Source organism: Anthonomus grandis, chromosome 7 (assembly GCF_022605725.1).
Source record: "Anthonomus grandis grandis chromosome 7, icAntGran1.3, whole genome shotgun sequence".
NCBI lineage: Eukaryota > Metazoa > Arthropoda > Insecta > Coleoptera > Curculionidae > Anthonomus > Anthonomus grandis.
In genome coordinates, this window is record NC_065552.1 from 34,036,603 (window position 1) to 34,056,712 (window position 20,110).

General features: G+C 31.8%; 1 protein-coding gene across 3 annotated transcripts in view; it reads left to right on the top strand.

Annotated features, from left to right (window-relative positions):
• The window catches only part of LOC126738967 (zinc finger protein rotund), a 539,771-nt gene that overhangs the window by 235,203 nt on the left and 284,458 nt on the right, over positions 1 to 20,110 (top strand). For all 3 annotated transcript variants that reach the window (XM_050444475.1, XM_050444477.1, XM_050444473.1), the window contains exon 3: positions 1,412 to 1,573. In XM_050444475.1, coding sequence (XP_050300432.1) covers positions 1,412 to 1,573 — 162 coding nt within the window. The remainder of the gene's footprint in view (positions 1 to 1,411; positions 1,574 to 20,110) is intronic.

Here is a 20,110-nt window from a genome sequence, read left to right on the forward strand (position 1 = left end):
GGTAGTAACTTTTGACATCTTTTCTCCTTTCCTCTAAGCGGTGAAACAAGGAACTGGAACTATATGGCTTATAGAAGTCACATCTACTAACGCCAGTTGACTCTGATAGAAACGTGCAAGGTTTTGAAGTAAAATTTTAAGTTTAGCCTCCTTAGAAATAGGATACGTAAGGTTTTTAAAGGAGTACTAGCCATAACTACTAAATAAATAATAATACTTTTATCCTGAGTTATTTACCAAATTTGGTCAAAAGGTTTTTCGTTCAAATTATAAGGTTGTGATTTATCACAAAGCAAAACAACAAATTCGTCACAAGTGGTAGGCCAAATAATACTGATAGGCTTTAGACTTACTTAAGTATACCTCTTTAGGAACATGCTAAATAATACGAGGTTGTTCAACCTTTCTCAGGAAAGCACTCAGGAATAAACCTTTTTTATCGACGGAGAATTGCAAGTTTCCTTTACTTAGAAGAACTACTTTGCTGAACTAGCCAAAGCTGACTGCTGCAATACTTTTCAGTATTGTCAGGTCTAGTCAGAGTTAGAGACCTGCTTTTCTTTATCTTACTCTTGTACCGCAACTTGACTCACATTACTGCCACTAGATTATGACTCAAGTAGGCTCAAGCCAGGAGCTTTATGCTTGGAAATAGCATCACGCAACACATTGACTAACATCAGTGACATAGCCATCAATTGGAACTTTGACTTTTGCTTTTCCGGATCACCTGTACAATCCATGTTATTTAAATGATTTAAAATATAACTTAATTTACTATGCACCTTAAGGAATTCTCCACTTTTCTCAGAACGGTGCTCACCAATACAGTAAACTGCCTAAACGACATTTTTTAGTGCATAATTATATAATATTGTTTATGTTAGTCGATCAAGGTGTTTGCGATGGATTTTAAGCGCTCACGTTTGTTCGCAAGGTCGTAATTGGCAAATAGTTGAAATTATAATTACGTTGCTCATCTTGATTTTTATAAATACCACGAATTGTTATCTGAAAATTGATATAAATAGTTGTTAATTTTTGTGAATAAATCAGCATTGAGTTCTACACCCAGTTATCTTTCATTGCTCAACCTACTACGGCCAAGCTACCTTGTCTTAAACCTATTGTGAAACTACTATAGGGTAGTAGGGAAAAAAAGCCCTAGATCTTTTTAATAACCTCTTTTATTTTCTTATCGACTGCCTCAGAACACTGTTCAAAAGTGAATGTGTACTCAGGATACTTGACGCTATCACCAACCTACAGACCTACATTTTTCGAGACATGATAATAACAAGAAAGTAACCTAGCTTATAATTAAAGTAGTATAACTGTACATGTCAAACAAATTAATTCATGACTTCGAGAAAATATTTTTTATATATTATAAGTTAATTTGTTATTTCAGAAAGCCTTCGGATGGGACACTTCACAAACTGGAGGCAGCCCAGCTGGCCATCAAGGTGGTGGTATGGGCAGCCAACAGGCACAAGGATGGGTTCACTGGATGAGCGTTATGGCAGAACACATAGATCCGACTATGTCACACTCCCTTGGCTGGAACCAAGAGGTAAGTACAAAGTAAAGTTAGAAAGTTGAGACTAAACATTCACTACATTTATTTTTTTTTTAAATTAATATTAATGAGTTTGGTAGTAAAGAACTTCATAAAATGCTAAAAAAATATTTATCAATTTATCGGTAATTTTTTAAAGAAATCCAATAATTCATATCGTTTAAGAGGGTTATTAGGCGAATAGTCTTTAGTTAAATTAGACAAGTGTTACAAACGGATACGGAAAGATCTTGGACTTCTTCTGATATTATATATTGGCCGGTATCACGCTTAACAATGCAATGATATTTCCAAAACGTCTAAGGCCAGCAATAAATAATTGGAGACTAAAAATGCATAACTTAATTGACTATTGTAACACATTTTAACTACGTAATTAATTTTCGTAAAATAAGTGAAAAAAACACAAATTTAAATTTAGTAAATCAGTAAATACATCTTTGGCGCATTTTTAAACCTCATTATATTTCGCTTGCCTTGACTGTTGTTCCATTTAACATAAGAAACTCATCAAAAAATTTAAATGTCATTCAAATCGGCACAATAATAGAAAGCTTACAGTATAATATTTATTTAATTTTTTATTAAGGAGATACCAGAAATACCTTAAAAAATGTGTTTAATTTTAAGCATAATATTAAAAAATTCCTTTTCTCTTAATAAGGCAAGCAGTCCTGGTATTTGAATTGTTAGATTTATTCAACCGCTGGAAGAAATTGCTCAAGCTTTTAACGTAATTTTGTGTAAAGGGCGTTTCAAATAATTACATGTCAGTTCCTAGAAAGAATCTTTCTCGTATTTCTTTTATTAATAAAATTCAAATTATTAATAATTTAGTACTCACAATCATAATTGTTGTTTTTTTGTAACTAAAAATCTTTTATGCTTCTTGCATCTGGGGTTAAATAAAACTCAGGTTTTGGACGTTTATACTGTCGACGTTCTTGCCTATTTTAGGCCATCCTCAGGGCGGTAAAAAGTAAAAACCTTCTGCCTATAAACGTTATACTTAATAATAATAAATAACCTAATGAACCTCAAAAAATACTTATAATATACAATGGTCTTTATGCTTCAGACTACAAAGAAGTGAAACCAACTAAGGACTAATAAATTCAGTGATTTGTGTTCGAGGTTATATCCGATCGGTCTACTTATGTAAGTAGGTCAAAGTCATTGAACAAAATTTGAAAGAAATAATGGAAACATTTGCTAAAATTGGCAAAAGATGTAAACTTTGAGACATTTGATCAATTATTATACAGCTATCTTGTTCGTGTTATTTTAAAGGAAAAAAATCAGATTATTTTTTTATTGGATCGTTTTGTTCTAATAAAATTCAAGTAAATAGTCTATTATTTATAATTTACAGATTAAAAAAATTAATGCTTCATAACAGTAGCAAATTGGCAACTTTTCAATTAACCGAAAGCAAAAAGTCTTTTGTTTGTACTTTTTTTATTAAAATTATTTAAATCACACCCCATTTGGAACCCCACAAGTAAAACAATATGACGAAGCAAATTGTGTCACCCCTTGTCAAGATATTCACGGTATGTTGGACTTCTTCTGATATTATATATTGGCCGGTATCATAATTACAGCCTTAGTAGCTTCTTAGCATTAAGTAAAGAGCATTAAGCATTATTGTAAAAAAACTTAAAAAAAAACCCTAAAAACTTCTAAAGCCCAATACTGCAAAATATATTTTTTCAATCTGGCTAAACAATGAAATGATATTTCCAAGACGTCTAAGGCCAGCAATAAATAATTGGAGACTAAAAATGCATAACTTAATTGACTATTGTAACACATTTTTAATCACGTAATTAATTTTCATAAAAGAAATGAAAAAAACAGAAATTTAAAATTAATAAATCAGTTCATGCATCTTTGGCGTATTTTTAAACCTCATTATATTTCGCTTGCCTTGATTGTTGTTCCATTTAACCAGTCATCACAAGAAAATCAAAAAATTTAAATGTCATTTAAATCGGCACAATAATAGAAAGCTTACAGTATAATATTTATTTAATTTTTTATTAAGGAGATACTAGAAATACCTTAAAAAATGTGTTTTATTTTAGGCATAATATTAAAAAATTCCTTTTCTCTTAATAAGGCAAGCAGTCCTGGTATTTGAATTATTAGATTTATTCAACCGCTGGAAGAAATTGCTCAAGCTTTTAACGTAATTTTGTGTAAAGGGCGTTTCAAATAATTACATGTCAGTTCCTAGAAAGAATCTTTCTTGTATTTCTTTTATTAATAAAATTCAAATTATTAATAGTTTAGTACTTACAATCATAATTGTTCTTTTTTGTAACTAAAAATCTTTTGTTACTTGCATCTGGGGTTAAATAAAACTCAGGTTTTGGACGTTTATACTGTCGACGTTCCCGCTTATTTTGGGCCATCCTCAGGGCGATAAAAAGTAAAAACCTTCTGCCTATAAACATTATATTTAACAATAATAAATAACCTAATGAACCTCAAAAAATACTGATAATATACAATGGTCTTTATGCTTCAGACTACAAAGAAGTGAAACCAACTAAGGACTAATAAATTCAGTGATTTGTATTCGAGGTTATATCCGATCGGTCTACTTATATAAGTAGGTCAAAGTCCTTGAACAAAATTTGAAAGAAATAATGGAAACATTTGCTAAAATTGGCAAAAGATGCAAACTTTGAGACATTTGATCAATTATTATACAGATATCTTGTTTGTGTTATTTTAAAGGGAAAAATATCAGATTATTTTTTTATTGGATCGTTTTGTTCTAATAAAATTCAAGTAAATAGTCTATTATTTATAATTTACAGATTAAAAAAATTAATGCTTCATAACAGTAGCAAATTGGCAACTTTTCAATTAACCGAAAGCAAAAAGTCTTTTGTTTGTACTTTTTTTATTAAAATTATTTAAATCACACCCCATTTGGAACCCCACAAGTAAAACAATATGACGAAGCAAATTGTGTCACCCCTTGTCAAGATATTCACGGTATGTTGGACTTCTTCTGATATTATATATTGGCCGGTATCATAATTACAGCCTTAGTAGCTTCTTAGCATTAAGTAAAGAGCATTAAGCATTATTGTAAAAAAACTTAAAAAAAAACCCTAAAAACTTCTAAAGCCCAATACTGCAAAATATATTTTTTCAATCTGGCTAAACAATGAAATGATATTTCCAAGACGTCTAAGGCCAGCAATAAATAATTGGAGACTAAAAATGCATAACTTAATTGACTATTGTAACACATTTTTAATCACGTAATTAATTTTCATAAAAGAAATGAAAAAAACAGAAATTTAAAATTAATAAATCAGTTCATGCATCTTTGGCGTATTTTTAAACCTCATTATATTTCGCTTGCCTTGATTGTTGTTCCATTTAACCAGTCATCACAAGAAAATCAAAAAATTTAAATGTCATTTAAATCGGCACAATAATAGAAAGCTTACAGTATAATATTTATTTAATTTTTTATTAAGGAGATACTAGAAATACCTTAAAAAATGTGTTTTATTTTAGGCATAATATTAAAAAATTCCTTTTCTCTTAATAAGGCAAGCAGTCCTGGTATTTGAATTATTAGATTTATTCAACCGCTGGAAGAAATTGCTCAAGCTTTTAACGTAATTTTGTGTAAAGGGCGTTTCAAATAATTACATGTCAGTTCCTAGAAAGAATCTTTCTTGTATTTCTTTTATTAATAAAATTCAAATTATTAATAGTTTAGTACTTACAATCATAATTGTTCTTTTTTGTAACTAAAAATCTTTTGTTACTTGCATCTGGGGTTAAATAAAACTCAGGTTTTGGACGTTTATACTGTCGACGTTCCCGCTTATTTTGGGCCATCCTCAGGGCGATAAAAAGTAAAAACCTTCTGCCTATAAACATTATATTTAACAATAATAAATAACCTAATGAACCTCAAAAAATACTGATAATATACAATGGTCTTTATGCTTCAGACTACAAAGAAGTGAAACCAACTAAGGACTAATAAATTCAGTGATTTGTATTCGAGGTTATATCCGATCGGTCTACTTATATAAGTAGGTCAAAGTCCTTGAACAAAATTTGAAAGAAATAATGGAAACATTTGCTAAAATTGGCAAAAGATGCAAACTTTGAGACATTTGATCAATTATTATACAGATATCTTGTTTGTGTTATTTTAAAGGGAAAAATATCAGATTATTTTTTATTGGATCGTTTTGTTCCAATAAGATTTAAGTGAATAGACTATTCTTTTTAATACTTAATCCAAAATGTATAGTTTAATGCACCATAACAGTAGCAAATTGCACCAAAATCCCCAGAGATCCATATAGGCAACTTTTCATTTAACCGAAAGCAAAAAGTCTTTTGTTTGTATTTTTTTTATTCAAATTATTTAAATCACACCCCATTTGGAACCCCACGAGTAAAACAATATGACGAAGCGAATTCTGTCACCCCTTGTCGAGATATTCACGGTTTCTTAACCCCCCTTACTAGACATTTAATAGGTTCGTTTTAATACACGGGATGTACCAAAAAAAAGTTATACGTTAGATTTAAGTTTTTTTTTCTGGTTAGTAAAAAAAGTGGCAACCCTTTTTTCGGGGATGTTTTTCTACGGCTTTTTTTCTTCTGGCATTGTAACTACTAATTTACATGTTGGTGTACGAAGATACATTGGGGTGCGCATGATATGTAGCTTTGTGCATACCAGGTGTCGCAAAGTTTATGTGATAAGACATTAAAAATAATAATAATACGTTTATTTGCTGAAATTTTACATTCATCATAAATAAGTATATGCTTACAAATAAGCGAAAAAAATCATGGTTGTCCAAGTTGTCCTCATTGATGTGTTTTTTTTTGTTACTACACTAAAGTTAACTAAGGATAAATAGCGTTTGGACATTTGTCATGATATCTTTCCGGTCAGAGTAACAATTAGGTTCATATAAGTCAAATTAAGTGTATTTTAATTTAACTTTGATTTCATTAATAAGACTCATTTTTTTTTTAATATTATTTAGTATATTTTATTTAATATTTACTAAGTCATGTAAAATTTGGCAACTTGTTCTGTGAAGGCTTTCTTGTTGTTTTATTTTAAAGCGTTTTTCTTCAATTAAATTTTGAAGATCATATGGAATTATGTTAAATGCCTTAGGACCAATAAATGTCGAACATCTTTGTCCAATATTTTTTTGCTTTTTTTTTCCGTGATTTCTTGTAGCATCGGGATGAGTTACTAGCTCCAAGCGTATTTTATTTTCAGAATTGCTTATTAGCAAATTTTGTATATATAATTGTCTTATGTCGAATAATTTGATTTCCTTAATAAATATTAAATTAGTTGGAGACAATTTTTTTTTTAAATAATATTTTAAGTAGTCATTTTTGTATGATGTTTAGAGGTTTAATATAAGAATCTCCAACTTCTCTTCAGTTGGTTATTCCGTAAGTAAGTTGAAATTGTATTAACGAATAGTAGATTATCACCAGGTGTAAAATATCTAAATAAGCCTTTAGGTACTTAAATTTGGATATTAGACCTCTCAACTTCTGAATTACATGTTTAATGTGAATATTCCTTTAAGATTTTGATCTACAATAATTCCTAAATATTTAATGGTTTCTGTCTCGGAAATTGAGATTTTGGGATTAACCACTCAAGGTCCAATTCTAGAAAGCTTATAATAATATTTTATTTTCTTTACATTAAGTGAATGCCGGCTATTCTAAAACCAATTTGAAATATATCTAAAATCTCTTTCAGCAGTGTATTTTAAATCTTGCCATATATTTCTTATGCTTATTTTTTGTTGTTGATTTAGGATACTCTTTTTCTTTCGTGATATTCTGTTTTAATCTGCTGATTTTGCGGTTGCTTAAGAAGTTTTTTATATAAATTATTTTATATAAAAAGCATCTTAAGTAGTAAGTTAAGTAGTTAGTATTTTTTCTTGTTTGTACTATGGACTGCGTATTTTTATTAATTAAAAAGTTAAGTCTATCAACAATATAATCACATGCAATATTCACACTGTTTTTATTATATACGAAAAACCATCCTTCTGTACTTAAGTCCTGTTTTAACTTTTGATAATTAATATTATTTTTTTATTTTCGAATTTCATCCCCTGTAGAAGTTTAATTTTTTACGTCTATCGTTATAGCTATAGGATAATGGTTTGTTAAATCATATTAAAAAATATAAGATTTTATGTTTGTAAACGTAGTATTATTTGACATTTTAATTATAAAATAATCAAGTTCCTGAAGAAGGCCTAGCTATGTCATTAATATAGGAATGATAATTCAAAAGAGTAAAAATATTTTTATATTTTTCATCTTCAACAATGAGTGACAAGAGATCCATATTCATGTCGCCAGTTATAATATGTGCTTTGTATTTTTTTAAATTTTGTAAATAATCATTAAAATCCCTATTAAAATTGATCTTGCTTAAACTTGGTAATCTATATATACACAACCTATTACAAGTTTATATCTACAATTTTGATTTTCCGGCAGGGTCATCTCCAATATTCTAATTAATAAGAGTTTTTAATTAAAAGGACAACTTTATTATATTTGTTTAAATTATCCCCATTGTAAATAGTATCATAGCCGTTTTTATGAAAGAATTTAAATATTGTCCCTTTGATGAATTTCAGTCAAAACAACTATTTCAAAATCGATGTAAATTTGATCTAGGAAGCAAAGTATCTTATCAACATTATGAAAAATACTTCTTATAATTATATTAGTAATTTTATATTTAGTATTATCATTTATATTATTTTTAAGAGTTTTTATGTCTGTATACTAACTATTTAACACGGTTAAAGCCATTTATTACTTTAAAACTTCAATAAACCGACAAATAATTAAAGATACAAAAATACAATACAAAAAGCTGCAAATCGGACTGCTCTTGGAATCTAATAATGCTATTAATATACTGTAAATATTCAAATTATGAGAACCATTTAATACAACGAATGTTTTTTTTTACGTCGAATATTATACTAATTTTAATAACTATTACTTAGGTTACTACTAAGTTATATGATACTTTGCGTTAAACATTAACAGTATCTAAAAATAATTGAGATATATATATTAAACAAAAGCAAATACTAATAATTATGTTAATAAAAATATTAGTACTATTTTTATTAGTATTGCCCTGGCGAGTTACTCATTTAATACTATTTTTTGGTCATACGGTCCTGATACGGGTATGTTTTTATTATGTCTGACTATATGATCATATAAGCCTTAGAGATTAAGCGTATAAAGTGCAGATGTCGCTATATTGTACCTAGTGATTCAAGTGGTTACTCGTTTGTTTATGTTTTGTTGTTGCACGTTTCGTTCTAAAAAGGGTAAGATATTTTTGTTTTTTTTTTTTTAAGTTTTATTGTTTTTTTTGTTAAAAATATTTGATATACTTTTTAAATAACTGTTTTAGACTAAATAACTTGAAATTATTGAGTTACTTACTTCTATATTCTGTATTTTTAACTATGGGTTAAATTTTGTCCCGCCATACAAGTAAGGTTTTTTTTTAGGTAGGAGCAAAATATAGCAAGTGACTGATTGCCAGAACCATTACCTTTTAAGCTTATTGGTTTGACCGAAAAGGATCTTTATAATGAAATTGAGAATATTGAAAATTCGGACAGTGAATTTGTAGGCATTCCATCAGATATCGACTCGTATAATGATAGTTGTAATGGAAATGATGTAGACGAGTCCGAAATCACAATTTATCAGAACCGGATAATATGGTAATATCATCATCTGATGAAGAACCGAAGGAATGGGACCCCGAAGACCTTATTCCACTGAGCGAATTAAAGACATTATTCAAAATACAGTGGAGTATGAATAATAAAACGGTTCCACCTGTCCAATTTATGGAATATTCAGGACTAGCCCAAGTCATAAAAGAACTAAATCGGGTGACACCATATAATATTTTTAAACTTCTGATTTCAGACAAAATTGTCAAACATATGCTGTGATAATGTAGAAATGCGTACATTTATTGGTATAAGCTTACTAATGGGTATCACAAAGCTGCCATCATATCGGGATTACTGGAGTACAGATCCAATTATACATGATCCCTATATTAGTAGACTAATAACTGTCCATCGCTTTGGTTGGCTCCTAAGTAATGTACATCTTAATGACAACAACTTCATGCTCAACCAAAATTCCAATAATTTTGATAAATTATATAAGGTAAGACCATTTTTAGAAATGTTGAAATCCAATTTTCAAGCCTGTCTGCATCCTCACGAATTTTTATCAGTGGACAAGTCTATGATAAAGTTTAAAGGCCGATCTACGATCAAACAATACATGCCTGCAAAGCCAGTAAAGAGAGTCTATAAAGTGTGGATGATATGTGACAGTACTGGATAATGCTGGGATTTTGAAATATATTGTGGCAAAACCGGTCCTGTTGCAGAAAATGTTTGGGTACCAAAGTAGTGTTTAAGATGACACAAAATTTAAAACACAGGTATCATAAAAATTTCTTTGATAACTTTTTTACAAATGTAACCCTAATGAATCAACTGTATCAAGAAAAGTTATATACCTGTGGTACTGTTAGACATACCAGAAAAAATATGCCTCAATTTCTGGAAGATAAAGCAATGCACAGAGGTGACTGTGACTAGTACGTGAGTTCTACAGGACTTTCAATGGCGCGATAAAAGAACAGTTCACCTTCTTTCAAATTATCACAACCCAGATGACAAGACTGAGGTCAAAAGCAAAGCGAAAGACGGCAGTGTAGAAAACATACCTTGCCCAATAGCACTGACTGATTACAATAAACATATGAACTCAGTAGATAAATTTGACCAAATGAGGGCAGTTTACGGCCTCGACCGAAAAAGCAAAAAATGGTGGCATAGAATCATGTTTTTCTTTATTGATGCTGCTGTTGTTAATGCTTACGTGCTTTACAAGTTATCTGAAGGGTCTAAAATGAACATGAAAGAATTTCGTTTGAATATTATAGAACATCTAGTTGCTGACAAATTGGTTACATCATTACAGGGTACCGAAAAACCATTACCAACTCCCAATAAAAAAAGGAAACCTTCCCAACCAGAAACGATTAGGCTTACTCAAAGTACACATCAGCCAGTACGAACCAGTAGACGAAGATGTGCAGTCTGTAGTTCCAAGGAATTTAAAATACGCACAAACTGGACCTGCAGCGTGTGTCAAGTGTGCCCCCATGTTTGGGAAAGAACAAAATAACTTTAGGCAGTGGTATGGTGGGTCAAAATATGTACCATGGGTTTTTTAAAGAAAAAAGTAAAAAATTTGATATTTCTTAATGTTATATTTTATTTTAGAGCTCGTTGAATTAGTTTTATGTTTTTTTGTTATAAATAAGAAAAATTTTTTTTTTGTTCTGTTTGGGTAAAGTTTTATCATTTTTTCTGTACCTCAAAGAGTTAAAATTAAAAGGTCTAGTGTCTATATTTTTTTTATGACACGCTGTTTTGACGAATACCAAACCAATTCTAATAATTATTGCTAAGATTACTACTAAGTTATATGATAGTTTGCGTAAAACATTACCAGTATCTACATAATTGACATACATCTAAAATAACCAAAAACTAATGCTAATAATAATATTAGACCTTGAACTGCTAGAGCTTGTGGCTTTAATTTGTTTGCTTCGAGTTTCTCCAAACCTTTAGATGTAAAATTATCATTATTAACGTGAATAATGTTATTTTTTATAAATGCTGTCTAGTTTTCCTCACTCGCTAGCTTCAATTGTTTTCTTGAGATTTTCTGAACCCCGTAGTCTTCTGGGGTGTCGTCTTGAGAAATTTAGATGTTCGTTCCTCTAAGTATGTCCGACTTAAGTGCATGGCTAATAAATTGAACAGATATTGGCCGTGGTTTACTTTCTGCATCACGACCAAATCTGTAGATATCTCTTATTTCTGCATAGCGACAATCCAAATTAAGATTTTTACTTAGAAGTTCCAATACTTGCTGATAATCCTCCAATGTTTTATTATTCTCTTTAAGACCATATACTATTATAATTTATTTCTTGAATTTTCTAACAATTTCTAATTTTCTCCTTAATTTAGTACATTGACCAAACTGCGAATTGTATACCGTTACAATACATTTTACTCTAATTAAAAAGACTTATATAGTGTGATAACAATTTACGAACCCTCAGAATTTTTTGTTTTGTCAGATACACAACGTAGGTACGACAATAGCTGCATTCTTCCATCATGCAACCCTTTGGCCTCTACCAACGTCGTAAACTACCCCTTCTTTTGTACGATGGCGCAATCAAAAAAACATTTCTGTCGCCCAATATACGGGACTCTTTTTATGCTTAGATTTATCGGACCAAAATTGCCTTCTGCTACCCAAATATATATTGACATTTTAATTTATTCTGTACGAACGTCCCAGTCCCGTTTTGTAAAATACACTCATAAATCATTCGGATAGTCAATGAATTTGTCTCCAGCTCTAAACGCCGTTTTGACTCAATACGTTTTGTTTCTCAATGTTTCGGAAAGGTATAATGGGAAACAATGGTGAAACGAAATAGAATACTAACAGCGAAGTCATTGCCTACCTGATGATTGAGATGGTGATCGTGACAAATGTGTACTATGGGGTGGTTTTTCGGTGTTATTTTTTTTTGGTTTGTGAAGTTTTTTTACATTCTCAGCTTGTTTTGTTCCGGTGGGTTTTGTGGTTGCTTGTGTGATATATTAGAAGTTGATGATGGAGACACGTTTAACAGAGCGTCAGTTATTTCTGCTCATGTATGTTGCTTCTGCTTGTATAACTATAAAGCACAATATATAAATGCCTCCATTCAATTGGTATAATTTTCTTTATAATTGCGTATTAAGACCGCTGATTAAATTGGTCTTTCTGATTAATCTGTTGCTGCATCACACTGGGCCAGCCCGCTGTTCTGATCTAAATCCTTTTGATTTTTACATTTAAGGCTGCATTAAGGGTTACGTTTTTAAAATTACTCAAATACTGGTTTAAAATTATTTCAGTAATGGCGACTTTAGCGAAACTTGTGTAGAGTTTTAAATAAAAAATTACTCAGGTAGACATTTTCATCTGAAAGGCTTTTGTTTATATTTGGTCATATTTAGGACCTAGATGATCAATAGAGTGGCATCTATAAGATGACACGGTGACGTTAAGATGTCATAGTGTCAAGACGTCTTACATATAACTTTCTGACATACCGACATTCTGACATAATGTAACTTATCAGTGCCTTTGATAGCAGAAGTAGCATCTAACTTAATTTAGTAAAGGCGTTAAAATCAACCATTCAATAAGCACATACAAGTCAGTCGAATATGTAGTCGGTGTGCCACAGGGGACGGTGCTTGGCCCTGTACTATTTACAATTTATGTTAGGGTAGAAACATAGTGGAGCGGCGAGTCAAGAGTCGAGCGGCGAGTTAAGCGGCGCGTTTTAAAATCTTCCATACAATCAAGTTGATGCGCACATAGTGAGGCGGCGAGCAGTGCTGCATGCATCGACATGAATCTTGACTCATCGCTCGTGAAATCACCCACGATTTCTTTGAAGCGCTGCTCCAGTCGATTTGGGGCTTCCATTGCAGGTGGTACGGCGTGTTTGTTGTTTTTTGTTCTGGTTTTTATAATAGTTTAAACAACATGAAGGTGGAGTTGTTTATTCTGTCAATACGGAATCGAGAACCTATATAGAATCAGCAGCTGAATGACCATCACAATCGTTATACATTGGACAAACTATGGAAAGAAGTAGGTGAAGAAAATTATTGTACAGGTACGTTTGTGTATACTAGGTAGGGCAATAAACAATTTTCCACTAATGTAATACTTCTAAATATTTATTATTTATATACAAAAAATAAAATAAATTGTTGACCTAAAGGTAACTTTACAAAAGAAAAAATGTTTAGATTTGTTTTATAGGTTTTCCAAAAACGTTTTTCTGATTGTTTACACAACGAACCGTTTTTTTAACGAATGTTTCTTTAGTCTCTTGAGAAATGAATCATATTCTCATTAAAATATCGTGTGAATGTGTCCCGCACCAAAAGAGCATCACTTGATTGGCGTCCTCTTCGACGTCGTCCTATTGGTACTTTAATGTTCTTGGGTTCAACTGTTTGAACCTCTGTTAAATGCCTCTCAAATCCCTCCTTATCTATGATAGTGTTTTGAAGAACACACATACATTTTACTATTATGTCTACAGTTTGATAATCAGTTTCAATACTTTTAGACAAAAGTCTCCATTTAGAGAACATGATTCCAAACGTACACTCTATACTTTTTCAAGCCCTAGAGTGCCTTTTATTGAAGACCATTTTTTCATCATTGAGATTCTCTACTTTGTGAGGTGTCAGAACACGCACAGATAAGGGAAAGGCTTCATCTGCGAGAAATACCAATGGCGTCGTAAAATTAGTTCCAGACAAACAAGCATCATCCGGAATATCAACCTGATTGTTTTTTATCATGTGGTAAAAGTCACAGGAAGCAAAAGTGGCTTCATCACTTTGCTTGCCAAACCCACCAACATCTATTACAAGAAATCTATATTTTGCATCACAAACTCCTAGCAAAACAATGGAGTAGAACTTTTTGTAATTGTAAAACATCGTGCCTGAATGTGGTGGGCACGAAATTCTTACATGCTTTCCATCGATGCATCCCATGCAATTTGGACAATTCCACAAATGACTGAATTCCTTGCTTGTCTGAGCAAAGATTTCTTTTGAACGATGTTGCATATGTAGGGGTTGCAAAATATTCCATAGGACATTAACGGTTTCTTTCACTATCCTGCTAACTGTAGAAGCTCCAACACGAAATGAGAATGATAAACTTTTGAATGAAGAACCAGTTGCCAAGTATCTGCAATAAAATATCATATTATGTAATTTTCAATAATATTTAATATCATGTTTAAATTTAATTCTTAGTTTCTCTTCTTTCAGTTAAAGAAGCTCAAAGCAAATGGAAATCGCTACGGGACTATTACAGGAAGGAAGTAAGAAAAATGCAAGAGGAAAGATCGGGATCCAGCTCTGATTCTGTGTATAAATCTAATTGGCCATATTTTTTATTGTTAGACTTTATGAGGTCTCAATTCAAGACTAGGCCTACATTTAGAAATATAAAGAGAAACTGTGAAAGTGGGCAGGAGCAGACTGAAAAAACATTTCTTGAAGAGCCAACTGGTAACGACGAGAATGTTATGGAAGAAAACGTAACAGAAGATCTAAATATAAGTAATGAGGGGAGCGTCGGTAGCAATGTCAGTGTCACAGGTTCATCAACTTCCACAGACAAAATTACAAAGGAAGTTCTTGTCCACCCAAACAATTTCAATAAGAGGAGGGCACAAAGTCAGGACTTAAAGAAATTGATACAGATCGAAGAAAAGAAGATGGCGATGTTAGAAGAAAAGCGGATAAGACGAGCAGAAGAAAAGCCAGATGATGACATGCTGTTTTTTCAAAGTCTTTTGCCTCACATACAAAAAATCAATGGAGCCGATTAACTTTAACTTTAAACCTTTAACTTTTTTTTCGAAATGATGTTCAAAATGTAGTGCTGAAATATGCGTACAAAAACGACGTTTCTAGACCGTCTACGAGTAGTTGTGGTTCCACTCGGCAATCATTTGTGTCTACAGACATTTCTCTACCATCTTCCAGAAGTCCAACACCTCAGGACAATAACATCCTAGATCTGGATCAGTGGTCTCGTGGTTATGACTACTCATATGATAGAACTTAAGTTTTTAAAAAACAATCTCTAGTTTTATCTTTTGTACTGCGTAACCAATATTTATTTTAATATTAGCCATTAAAATGTGTTACAATTTTTTATTATCTAGTCAGTTTCTTACCTCAATGTTATAACCAGCCTCTCCTCAGGTTCAATAGGCTGCTTGACGAAATTGGTGAATTTTGTTACGATTTCAGGTTGTATGAGATCTAAAATATACACAAAGGTACTGTGCTCCATCCTGGTGTATTGAAAAAACCGATCAGGGTACTCCTTTAGTTGTGGAAATAGGTTATGGTATTCGCCTAATGTATGACGTTCTTGGTTCAATGGATGAACAGCATAACTTCTAACACCTTTAAGACATAGCACTTTAAGAGCACTATTTTCCAACAAGTAATCATCTTCACTGTCAGACAGCATTTTGCTGACTGAATTCATGACATGAAGCTCTCTTTGCAGCAGTTCTCGCCGCTCTACTATGTACATGTGAAAGCGACGCTTGCATCTTGAAACAAAAACGCGCCGCTTGAGTCACCGCTTGACTCTTGACTCGCCGCTCCACCTTGTTTTTACTCCACTATGTTTTAAACGGGTTATTTGAGATAATTAAAGAGGAGCAGGGACAGTTGACAGTATGTTTTGCTGATGACACAGCTTAAAGCAAAAATTAAAGCTGAAACTGCACTTAAACATATTAAAGCCTGGTTTGATCAGCGTTGTTTAACTTTCAATGCCAGAAAGTCAGTTTTCCTGATCTTTTCAGTTGGCATTATTTTTGTTGATGAATACAATTACCTTGGAGTGATACTGGACTCTAACCTAAAATGGCAGGCACAATTTTAAGTTTATTGTCAAGTGATAACTACGCTGAAATGTTTTGTTATAATTTTTACTTAGAAAGTGCCTACCTTTAATGTACCGTAGCGTTTTTTCCCATTCATTAGCTGTAAATGAAAACAATCGAATAGAGTCAACTAATTTCTGTTTATAGTACACCCTACTAAGTACGACGCGGCTTCTTATATACTCGGCTGACTATTTTAGAAGGTTCGGTAAACTTCGAGACGTCATGTGGTGTGCACAGTGCAGAGGACGGACTCGGAAAAAATTAATGAAAGAAACTTATACGCCTTAGTAACGGTCGATGTAAAAAATATTTTCAACTGGTAGTCACAGAATTAAGGAAAACGAACATTGCTTTCTACTTGCTCAATATACTGGCTGGCTACTTCGAAGATCGATTCCTTCGTGTCTCACATGGTTTAGACCTTTACTGTGGAATGTCTATTACAACAGAATCGTAAATTTATCAATATTGAGAGGCGTAACTCCAATCCGATACCCGGATGTCCTGGGTATTCTAGTAGAAAATAGAGGAAAGAAGATGATAAAGGTCAAACCAAAGCACGCCTTAAATAACATTTTGGAGTAGATCGAGAGGAAGAACCTAAAACTGGCATTCCTTATTGCAGGTAGATATTATACCAAGACTATTCCTGTAACTGTAAGTGACACAATCACTGAAAGTCAGGAAGTTCTCAGTTATCTGGGCATCCATCTAGATAGGAATCTCACCTTTGCTTCGAATTAATTTTTTTTCGAATAATTTGCGGATACAGAACAACATCTATGAAGGCACTGATGGTAGTAGCAAGAACTCCTCCAATACAGTTGTTAGCCAGATGCAGAGCCCGAATGGAGAAGAAAGGAAGAGAATCATAAACGTAGCCATTATAAAACTTATGTTCTAGTGGCAAGAAGAGTACAATCACGATAATGGTACAGTATGTTGAACGAAAAGGCTAACATAGTCCGCAAGACACTCACAATTGAACATTTTATTTAGAATCAGTCATATCGAGTAATCGTGTCGAATCGTAATTTTAGAATCCCAGTACTGTTTTTGATTTCAATGTATGCTAGAAGCATGGGTCAGAAATATTAATTGATAAAAACTTTTTTCCCTAAAAAGTTATTATCAATTATAATTTTAATTGATTTGCAGCAATTCCAGATGTCCGGTAAGAAAATATGATTTTATTTATTACCGTTATTTTTTGTATCGTCAATTTTTAGTCTGTAATAAAATCAAATTCAGATGTGTGTGCAGCTAGCGTCCGATCCATGTCCAGCAACCAAATCGAGAACGCAGCATATGTCGGTTGCCAGCAACCAAATTATAGTCCGTGCTCCCTGTTATTTAATCAATATAATGCCCGTATGTTCGGATTTTAATAATTTTTTGTCCAGTTATTAACAATGAATACCTAAATCGACGTATGGTGGTTTCAAACCTCTACAAACTAAAGTTTCATTGTGAAAATTAATTAAAAAGTCAAATGTTGGAGAAATGAAAAGGCTCTTACTCCCAAAATTCCCAGAGGATTTGGATACAACTTTTTTCCATTATTTTTATTTATTTTTAATTAATTTTTTAATATTATTAAAAGAAACCCGGTGAAAAAAAATTTTACCTGAGGCAGCTACTAACTGGTCATGAAAATTTCCCAGTCTACCTTAAGCGCTTTAACTTAAGTCAAACGGAGAAATTTTTCTACTGCCCTTAGTTGCAGAACAAACAACTGGTTTACTAGACCCTGACACAATAGTCGCAAAAATGCGCGCTTCTCCTGTAAGGAATTGTGAATATTTACAAGAGATGTGCTTATCATTTATCAATGGGAAATAGCAGACTCATCTCCAGGAGAGCATTTATGTCCACGACCAGTCAACTGCTATATAATACAACCAGTAGTTCCAAGAAACAATCCTACCTTGGTCCTCTAGAAAGGAGAGGGAAGGTTTAGTCAGTAGAAATCTGACACAACCTTGTGTGATAGGCCACAAGGTGTCTTTGGATTTATTCTATTTAATCGTCTCATTTTTTAAATAGTGGTTGCATCTACTGTAAATAGTATTTTTCTACCGCAGTGTATCTAATTATATCCAAAAAACATCTTTTCATTCCCATCCTCTTCTAATTTTTAGACTGAAATAGGGATATACAAATAAAAATTCGATTTTTCCACCTATTTTCTATATCATCGTTTAATTTTCTAAATAGTGTTTGTATTAACTGTAACTAGTGTTTTTCTCTCGTATTGTGTCTAATTATACCCGAAAAACATTATTTCTTTATTATCCTTTTCTCATTTTTAGACTAAATAGTGTTTGTATCGGCTGTAACTAGTGTTTTTCTTCCGTACTGCATCTAATTATACCCGAGAAACATAATTTTATTCCCATCCTCTTCTAACTTTAATATCGAAATAGGAATTAGAAATCATAAAATTAGGAGCTTATACTTATTACTGGAATCGTTAAATTAAAAAAAAATATATAATACAAATAGCCATACTCTAACAATTTGCTGTCGGTTGCCCTAGAGTAGTTGACATGGATCCGATATATTTATCCACGCCTGCTCTAGAGGTTTAAAAGCTTTATAAATCAATTTATATAATCTTCCTTAACACCCACAGAATTTTTTATTAAAATCCAATGAGAGTTTTTAGACAGCGTTTTTCTCGGGCAACCAATCAGAGCTTCACATGTATTTTCAGTAGGCTTCATCGAAACCAATCAGGTTTTATGGTTTGGAAGTAGTTTTTCAACGTCTTTTCAATAAAAACAATATTTCAGGCATACAGAAATGCTTCAGAAAGTAATTATAGTAATATTTTTTATTCTTCTATTATTTTCTTCGGTAGTAGAGAATTGTTGTATGTTACACGTGTGTAAAATTTATTTTTTTATTAAAAAATAACTTCCTATTCATAAAAGAAAAATTTACACACTTTTCTCTTCTTTGTTTTCTTTGGGAAGACTTGAACATAATCGCTAATCAATGTTATCATGCTTATTGGAAATTGAACCGTACCAAGAATCCTAAACTAATAATTACAAAGTAAATTTTTATTTTCACGCTACTATCTAATTTGGCTCCTCTACGATTAGATCAAGAAATAAAATCAGACCCTATAATCTTGGCTGCTGTACCAACTTTCATCTTCTTTTTTCACACTCAACTTCGAATTGTTTTACTTCTCTACATTTTTTATTCTTCATTATTTTTCTTTTGTGATACTCCTACCCTTAAAGACCAGTGACTACAGCGGGAGTTTTTTCCTTGATTTATCTTTTATTGGTTTCATTTTTATGCTCAGGCCAAAATAATGCTTAAAGGAAAATTTGTTAGGACTTTTAAAGAATGTATATACTTTTCTTTTAAATTATTTATTTTTTTAAATATCGCTAGGCAAATGGCTGAATTATTGGCATCTATGTTAGATCGCAATGAATTTTTTTATCATATAAAGAGGTCTTTATTATTATAAAACTATATAGGATTTAATCAAATAAATAAAAAAATATTATTTTTTTAATTTACAAAAAATTGACTGTTAAAAGCAACGTGCTACAATAATAATTATCGGGTCAATATTGGATCTATTTGGAAAAAGAGGAGAATTCCTTGGGAACACAAGTTTTATACAATTGAGGTTAATAAATGTATCAACTATCATTGGTATATATCCTACATTTGTAAAATGAATTATGATCAAACTGCTATTGCAGCTGAATGGCAGATTAGCTGCAGGCAGTCAAGGTATGGTTATTTCGATTACTGGAGTTACTGGACTCTGATTGTATAAGAGTGGAGAT